The sequence below is a fragment of the Nicotiana tomentosiformis genome, chromosome 6, assembly GCF_000390325.3.
Source record: "Nicotiana tomentosiformis chromosome 6, ASM39032v3, whole genome shotgun sequence".
Lineage (NCBI taxonomy): Eukaryota > Viridiplantae > Streptophyta > Magnoliopsida > Solanales > Solanaceae > Nicotiana > Nicotiana tomentosiformis.
Window position 1 is genome coordinate 133,199,390 of NC_090817.1, and position 8,869 is coordinate 133,208,258.

Sequence of the window (8,869 nt, forward strand, 5' to 3'; positions counted from 1 at the left end):
ATCAGGATAGATTATCTAATGTACATCCCACAGATGAAACCATTGCGCAGCAGTATAGACTAAATCCTAGAGAAAATGAATGACTTAACCATACAGTAAAAGCTTTAATGGGAGCAGCAACTGAAACAAGAAGCACACAAATGTAATATCCCAGAAATAAAGTGACTTGAATTGAGCCAAAAGAAGGGTGATATCATAAATGAAGAGCAAACTTTCTCATTAAAAGTTTACAGAGTAGTGTGGCATCAATAAGCACACACAAATACACTAAACATCTCTCGTTTCTTTTTAAGATTTTTTCACAATTTATTTTTCTTTTTTTTTTTCTTCAATGGACATTCTGTCCATTCTCAACAACACCTAGACCATACAAGACACCGGCATACTTCTCCATTGATCCACTAAAGAAGTTTTCTTTCAACTTCCTAAAAGTACAAGCTGTAAGCAAGCTATCCGAACCGGCCTGATGGCAAACACCAACTCTCTCAACCTCCAAAAGCTCAGCAAGCTTGTTCAATCCACCATGAAGACTATTACAGAACTTCATCAAATGCTTAATATCGAAAACCACAGGAAAATACATGTTGATTAAGTTAAAGAAGCCTGCTTGAGTATCAGGCAAATCCTGACAAGTCAAGATTTTCAACAAGTAGCCAAAATCATAACCACTATGAAATGTAACCCAATATACAGTATCATTTAGCACAATCCCTGAAGACATTAAAAGCTCACCAAATCGCTTCGCATCGATACCCTTTTCGATATTCTTCTTGAAATCAATGCCACTCTGCCTCAACAACTCAATTGAGTCATTAGCATAAACATCCTCATTTGGATTAAAATCACAGAAATTAAACTGCCAAATGTAGTATTTATCAGTACCACACTTTGGTAAATTCCCATTTTCATCAGAGAATGTTAACCCCAACTGAATTAACTTCAACAAATCCACGTTATCCTTTAGGGTTTGGTAATGATAATCGTTGCTGTTCTTGAAATTCCCGACAGGTCGGAGAACAACTCCTGGAAACTCCGTATCCATTGCAATGTACGGATACTCATCGACGATTTCTCGGATTAAATCGAACTCTTGTTCCAGATTGTCACTCCATACTTCTCGAATGTGAATCGAATCGCTTTTGGGTAAAAGCGACATTTCCCAGAAAATTAAGTTCCCAAATAACAAAAAACCAAAAAGGGTCTCTTCGAAATCCTCAAATACAAAATCAGATCTGCAAAAAAATTGGAAAAGTTACAAACTTTACCAACCAAAAGCTCTAAATCTAAGTGAAAATAAAATTTCCACAAAAAATAAAACAGAAACTAAAACAATTGATGTCGAATCTTACCTTGTAATACATAAAGATTTGAACTTTGTAACAATATATGAAGGGAAATGATGTGTGGCGGTGAATACTGAATAGGGATAAGAATCCGAGATTTTTTAATATTCTTTTTTTGGGAGGAATAAGGTTCTTCTAGAGGGAGAAAGAGAGAAGATGGGGTACGTGAGGTGGGGGTGGGGGTGGAGTGGGGTAGGGCTGGCTGTCCACCTCCTTCACAGCTCCAAATCTCTGATTATTATAAAATTAGAGCTTTTTATAATGTTCATTGGTTTTGTTTTCTTTTCCATTTTTTTTCCTGCAAAAACAAAAGCTGATGCAGAAGACGGCGAAGTAAATCCCTTTTAAATTGCAAATATCTGGTTTTTCTCAAATATTTGGATTTTGGAGTGGTTATTGATTAATACAAAAATTAGAAATTGAGGACTGGTTAGTATAATAATAATAATGGGGGACCACCTTTTTTGTTGGGTGGTGTTTAATGAAAAAGTGGGGTTTTCTCAAATGAGAGATTTTTCTTTTTCTTCTTTCGTTTCTTTTCGGGCTGGAGTAGTTTTGTTTTTCTTTTTTGGTTACTTTTTCTATTTTTTTTGTTTTGTTTTTGTTGATGAATGTGAAAAAATGGTTTATATAGGAGAAAGTGGGCAAAATGATTGAAATGTGGGTTTTACTAAAAATAAAGGCACATCCTAATAACCGCAAAATAGACAGACCTTTAAATATAGTGCGAGTCTGTGAGAGCTTTTACAGCTATTTAGTCTAAGCTATAATCATCGATCTCGCTCCGTTCTCTTTTAATTGTCAAGTATTCTAAAAAATAAATTTTTATTTTTATTTATCAATATTTAGAGAAAAATAATTTATTTTTTATATTTTATCCTTAACATTAATTACTATACACTAATTAATATGAATATCATGAAAAATTATACACTTTATTTATTATTTCTTAAGAGGTGTGCAAAATCAATATAGACAAATAAAGAGAACGGCAGGAGTATTTATTATTGAATATAATACATCTTTAGCGACATATAATCGTCGATCTTAAAATCTCATAAATCATTGACCAAAAAAACTTTTGTCTGTTATAAAATAAAACTGTAAAGTAAATAAACTGAAGACAAGTATAGAGAGAGATTGATATATTATTCAAATTTCAAACTTATGTACATAATGAACTGAAAACTCCTCTATTTATAGAAGAAAGAAAGCAGGTGCGAGGCTTTTCAGGAAGCAGCTGCAAGGTTTTTTTTAGCTGCTTGTAAGTTGTCTGCATGAGCTGCTTGCAACCTGCCTGTTTAATAAGAAGCTGCTGCAAATCATTTCATTTAGCTGCTTGCAACCTGCCTGCATCAGCTGCTTGTAGATAAATTTCAACAGATTACTAAATGGATAATCTTCTTCAGGAAGATTATCTATAGCGGAGTAATAAATGGACATCCACAATATAATTATTTTCATAACACTCCCCCTTGGATGTTCATTAAAAGGTATTGTGCCTCGTTAAAACCTTACTAGGAAAACCCCAGTGGAAAAAATTCTAGTGAAGGAAAAAGAGTACACATATTTAGTAATACGCATTTCTAGCTGCCTCATTAAAAACCTTATAAGGAAAACCCTGTGGGAAAAAAATCTTAGTAAGGAAAAAAGAGTACATCGCGTATTTTACTCCCCCTGATGAAAACCTTGTTTCAAATATTTGAGTCTCCGCATTCCAATCTTGTATACCATCTTCTCAAAAGTTGAAGTTGGCAAAGATTTAGTGAATAAATCTGCCGGATTATCACTTGAACGGATTTGTTGCACATCAATGTCACCATTTTTCTAAAGATCATGTGTGTAGAATAATTTTGGTAAAATGTGCTTCGTTCTATCTCCTTTTATAAATCTTTCCTTCAATTGGGCTATGCATGCAGCATTGTCTTCGTATAAAATTGTGGGTCTTTTCTCACATTCCAAACCACATTTTTCTCGAATAAAATAAATTATTGATTTCAACCATACGCATTCCCTACTTGCTTCATGAATAGCTGTTATTTCAGCATGATTTGAAGAAGTAACAACAATAGATTGCTTTGTGGAGCGCCATGATATGATAGTACCTCCACATGTAAATACGTACCCGGTTTGAGATATAGCTTTATGGGGATCAGATAAATAACATGCATCTGCATAACCAACAAGATCAGCACTATTTTTGTTAGCATAAAACAAACCCATATCAAGAGTTCCCTTTAAATATCGTAATATATGCTTAGTCCCGTTCCAATGTCTCCGTGTAGGAGAATAATTATATCTTGCTAGTAAATTAACAGAAAATGCTATGTCAGACCTTGTAGCATTAGCAAGATACATTAGTGCACCAATTGCACTAAGATAGGGTACTTCGGGATCAAGGAGTTCCTTATCCTCTTCTGGAGGTCGGAACAAATCTTTATTCATTTCAAGTGATCGAACAACCATTGGTGTACTCAATGGGTGCGCTTTGTCCATGTAAAAGCGTTTTAAGACCCTTTCTGTATAGGCAGATTAGTGGATAAAGATCACGTCTGTTAAATGTTCAATTTGCAGACCAAGATAAAGTTTTGTCTTTCCAAGATCTTTCATCTCAAATTCTTTCTTAAGATATTCAATTATCTTTTGGAGCTCTTCTGGAGTTCCAAAAAGATTTATTTAATCAACATAAACAACAAGTATAACAAATTTTGAAGCCATTTTCTTTATAAAAATACATGGACAAATAACATCATTTATGTAATCCTCTTTCAGCAAATATTCACTGAGGCGATTATACCACATACGCCCAGATTGCTTTAAACCGTACAAAGATCTTTGTAATCTGATTGAGTACATTTCCCGACATTTTGAATATGCTTCAAGCATTTTAAATCCTTCAGGGATTTTCATGTAAATTTCATTATCAAGTAACCCGTATAGATAAGTTGTAACCACATCCATTAGATGTATTTCAAGCCTGTCACGTAATGCTAAACTGATGAGATATCGAAATATTATGGCATCCATAACGGGTGAATATATTTCTTCATAATCGACTTCAGGTCGTTGTGAGAATCCTTGTGCAACAAGGCGAGCCTTGTATCTTTCAACTTTATTTTTATCATTCCTTTTTCGCACAGAAACCCATTTATGACTAACTGGCTTTATACCAGCAGGTGTTTGGACTACTGGTCCAAAGACCTCTCTTTTAGCAAGTGACTTCAATTCTGATTGAATTGACTCTTGCCATTTTGGCCAATCAGATCTTTGTCGACATTCTTCGACAGATCAGGGTTCAAGATTCTTACTATCTTACATAATGTTAAGTGCAACATTATATGCAAAAATATTATCCACCACTATTTCAGATCGATTTAAATTAATCCCATCACTAGTAGAACTTATTAAAAGTTCCTCACTCACTTGAGTCTCGGGTTCATTGATTTCTTCAAGAATCTCAGAACTAATCAGATCTTGGGTCTCTTTAGGAGATCCCTTCATAATATCATTTTGATCATTTGTTGATTTTCTTTTTCTAGGATTTCGATTCTTAGAACCCAAAGGCCTACCACGCTTCAGGCGTGCTTTAGGTTCACTAGTTCGCATGCTAGTAGACGGTCCTGCTGGGACATCAATTCGGATAGGCACATTCTCTGCAGGGATATGTGACTTAGTTATCCTTTTTAAATCAGTAAATACGTCTGGAATTTGATTTGCTATGTTCTATAAATGGATGATCTTCTGGACCTCCTGATTACATATAGGGGTACGTGGATCAAAGTGAGATAATGATAAAACTTTTTACATAATTTCTCTTTTGATTTCCTTTTTCTCTCCCCCTAATTGTGGAAAATTTATTTCATCAAATCGACAATCTGCAAATCGAGCAGTAAATAAATCTCCCATTAATGGTTCAAGATAGCGAATAATAGAGGGTGATTCAAACCCAACATATATTCCTAACCTTCTCTGCGGGCCCATCTTACTGCGTTGTGGTGGTGCTACTGGCACATATACAACACATCCAAAAATTCATAGATGGGCAATATTTGGTTCATGACCAAAAACTAATTGTGACGAAAAATATTTATTATAATGTGTCGGTCTGAGACGGATAAGTGATGTTGTGTGCAAGATAGCATGGCCCCAAACAGTAATGGGTAATTTTATTTTCATAAGTAGTGGTCTTGCTATCAATTACAGGTGTTTAATAAATGACTTCGCAAGGCCATTTTGAGTATGAACATAAGCTACAGAATGTTCAACTTTTATCCCAACTGATAGACAATAATCATCAAAAGCTTGAGATGAGAATTCTCCAGCATTATCAAGGCGAATAGCCTTTATAGGATAATCTAGGAATTGTGCCCTTAATCGAATTATTTGGGCTAATAACTTTGCAAACGCCAGGTTGCGAGATGATAGTAGGCACACATGAGACCATCTTGAAGATGCATCTATTAGGACCATAAAATATCTGAACAACTCACTTGATGGGTAAATAGGTCCACATATATCCCCATGTATACGCTCTAAAAAGGCAGGGGACTCAATGCCAACATTCATTGGTGATGGTCTAGTAATCATTTTGCCTTGATAACAAGCATCACAAGAAAATTCATCATTTGTAACAATCTTCAGGTTCTTTAATGGATGCCCACTCGAATTTTCAGTAATTCGTCTCATCATTATTGATCCAGAATGGCCCAAATGGCCATGCCAAAGCACAAAAGTATTTGAATTCGCAAACTTCTGATTTATGATAGAGTGTGCTTCAATTATACTAATTTTTGAATAGTATAAGCCAGAAGATAAAGTTGGTAACTTTTCTACAATGCATTTCTGGCCAGAAATATTCTTTGTAATACAAAGATATTCCACGTTCATTTCATCTATTGTCTCAACATGATACCCATTTCGGCGGATATCTATAAAACTCAACAAGTTTCTTCGGGACTTAGAGGAAAACAATGCATTGTCGATAATAAGTTTTGTTCCCTTAGACAGAAATATAATGGCTCTTCTGGAGCCTTCAATCAAACTTATATTACCAGAAATTGTTGAAACATTTGCTTTTTCCTTATGCAAATAAGAAAAGTATTTATGATCCTTGAATATGGCATGAGTTGTTCCACTATCAATTACACAAATATCTTCATGGTTGGTCTTTGATCCAAACATAATTTGAGGATTATCCATATTCTTCAAAATGCATAAATAAAATATATTATAGTAAACATCATTATCAAAGCATAACTTTTATTTGTGTACACCAATTACATAATCATACTATCTACTACAAACAACCAAAATTAAAATATTTACATTTCTACAGATTTACTACCGATCACATGACTTATTTCTCCTTATGGGAGTGCAAAGTAATCAGCTACATCCAAATGCATGAAGTCTAAATTATCTTCAGAAATAAAATTTGCTTCAGCATTTTTCTCAGTCTTCTTCAGGGAGGCTTGATACAGCTCAACCATGTGCTTTGGCATACGACATGTATGTGACCAGTGCCCTTTTCCTCCATATCTATAACATGCATTTGTTGGTTGCACCGCTTCATGCTTTTGTTCCTTTATTTTCCACTGCTTGTGGTGAGGAGGGTTCTTTGGTACATTATTATTACTATAATTAGTGTTTCTTCCCCGACCACGGCCATGACCACGACTGGGGCCACGTCACCTTCTATGCTTAGCTTGGTGGAAGTTCGTCTCATTCACTTCAGGGAATGGACAAGAACCAGTAGGTCAGCTTTCATGATTTTTCATTAATAGCCCATTATATTGCTCGGCTACAAGAAGATGTGAGATAAGTTTAGAATACTTTTTGAATCCCATCTCTCGATATTGCAGCTGCAAAAGCATGTTCGAGGCATGAAAAGTAGTGAAAGTTTTCTCCAACATATCATGATCAGTAATATTATTACCACATAATTTCAATTGGGAAATAATTCTGAATGTAGCAGAATTATACTCACTGATAGATTTAAAATCTTGTAGCCTTAAATGAGTCCAATCATAACGTGCCTGTGGAAGAACGACCATCTTCAGGTGGTCATATCTATCTTTCAAATTATTTCACAGTATGACTGGATCTTTAACAGTAAGATATTCCATTTTCAGGCCCTCATCAAGGTGATGGCGTAGGAATATTATTGCTTTGGCACGGTCTTGGTTTGATACCTGATTTTTGTCCTTGATGGTGTCTGCCAGACCCATCGCATCAAGATGAATTTCGACATCAAGCACCCAAGACATGTAGCTTTTACCCGATATATCCAGGGCTACAAATTCAAGTTTAGAGAGATTTGACATTATTTAGAAAAAGAAAGTTCGTACCTGTGATACTTTCAAAGTATTTACTCGAGATGGCAGAGTCTCGTGCTGATAACGTGTTATAAAATAAAAAATATAAAATAAATAAACTGAAGACAAGTATAGAGAGAGATTGATATATTATTCAAACTTCAAATTTATGTACATAATGAACTGAAAACTCCTCTATTTATAGAAGAAAGGAAGCAGATGCGGCTTTTCAGGCTGCAAGGCTTTTCTTTAGCTGCTTGTAAGCTATCTGCATGAGCTGCTTGCAACCTGCCTGTTTAATAAGAAGCTGCTGCAAATTATTTCATTGAGCTGCTTGCAACCTGCCTGCATCAGCTGCTTGTAGATAAACTTCAACAGAGTACTAAACGGATAATCTTTTTTAGGAATATTATCTATAGCAGAGTAATAAATGGACATCCACAATATAATTATTTTCATAACATTACCATGTTTGTAAAGAACAAGTTTAGATGGCTAAAAATATTGAATAGGTAAGATATAAACATGAAAAGAGTCAGCCTTTTTTGAATATTATTAATTTTATGATTTTAAATACCTATTAACAACAACAACAACAACAACAAACCCAGTATGATCCCAACAGATGGGGTCTGGGGAGGGTAGTCTGTACGCAGACCTTACCCCTACCTAATGCAGGTAGAAAAGTTGTTTCCAATAGACCCTCGACTCAGGAAGGGTAAGAAGAAGAAGAAGAGGAAAGCAAGGAATGAATAAAGAAGGAAGAGAAATGAAAAAGGGATAGATAAAGGATAACTAGTACCAAATAATAGCAACAGGGAATACAATACCTGGGGCGACAAAACCACATAACGTAATAAAAATCTAAGAATATGAAGGGACATGCATCCTACTAAGACTATCGGTGAACAACTAAAAACTACCCACTAACCTTCTACCTTAATCCTCGACCTCCACACCCTCCTATCAAGGGTCATGTCCTCAGTGAGCTGAAGCAGTGCCATGTCCTGTCTAATCACCTCTCCCTAGTACTTCTTAGGCCTACCTCGACCTCTTATCAAACTCTCCATGGCCAACCTCTCACACCTCCTGACAGGAGCATCAATGCTCCTTCTCTTAACATGTCCGAACCATCTTAGCCTCGACTCTCGCATCCTATCCTCCACGGAGGCTACTCTCACTTTGTCCCGGATAACTTTATTCTTAATCCTA

The 8,869-nt window shown here is 35.4% G+C and overlaps 2 protein-coding genes across 2 annotated transcripts; both read right to left on the reverse strand.

Moving 5' to 3' along the window:
• Positions 1 to 171: 171 nt before the first annotated feature.
• Positions 172 to 1,714, reverse strand: LOC104091089 (probable CCR4-associated factor 1 homolog 7). Its single transcript, XM_009596346.4, has 2 exons — positions 1,350 to 1,714; positions 172 to 1,232 (listed from the first exon to the last, which is right to left on the reverse strand). Exon 2 carries the CDS (start codon positions 1,154 to 1,156, stop codon positions 329 to 331), a length of 828 nt encoding a protein of 275 aa, XP_009594641.1. The 5' UTR covers positions 1,157 to 1,232; positions 1,350 to 1,714; the 3' UTR covers positions 172 to 328.
• Positions 1,590 to 3,839, reverse strand: LOC138894797 (secreted RxLR effector protein 161-like). The gene is made up of 2 exons (XM_070179527.1): positions 3,469 to 3,839; positions 1,590 to 1,641 (listed from the first exon to the last, which is right to left on the reverse strand). Exons 1-2 carry the CDS (start codon positions 3,837 to 3,839, stop codon positions 1,590 to 1,592), a joined length of 423 nt encoding a protein of 140 aa, XP_070035628.1.
• Between the last annotated feature and the right edge of the window lie 5,030 nt (positions 3,840 to 8,869).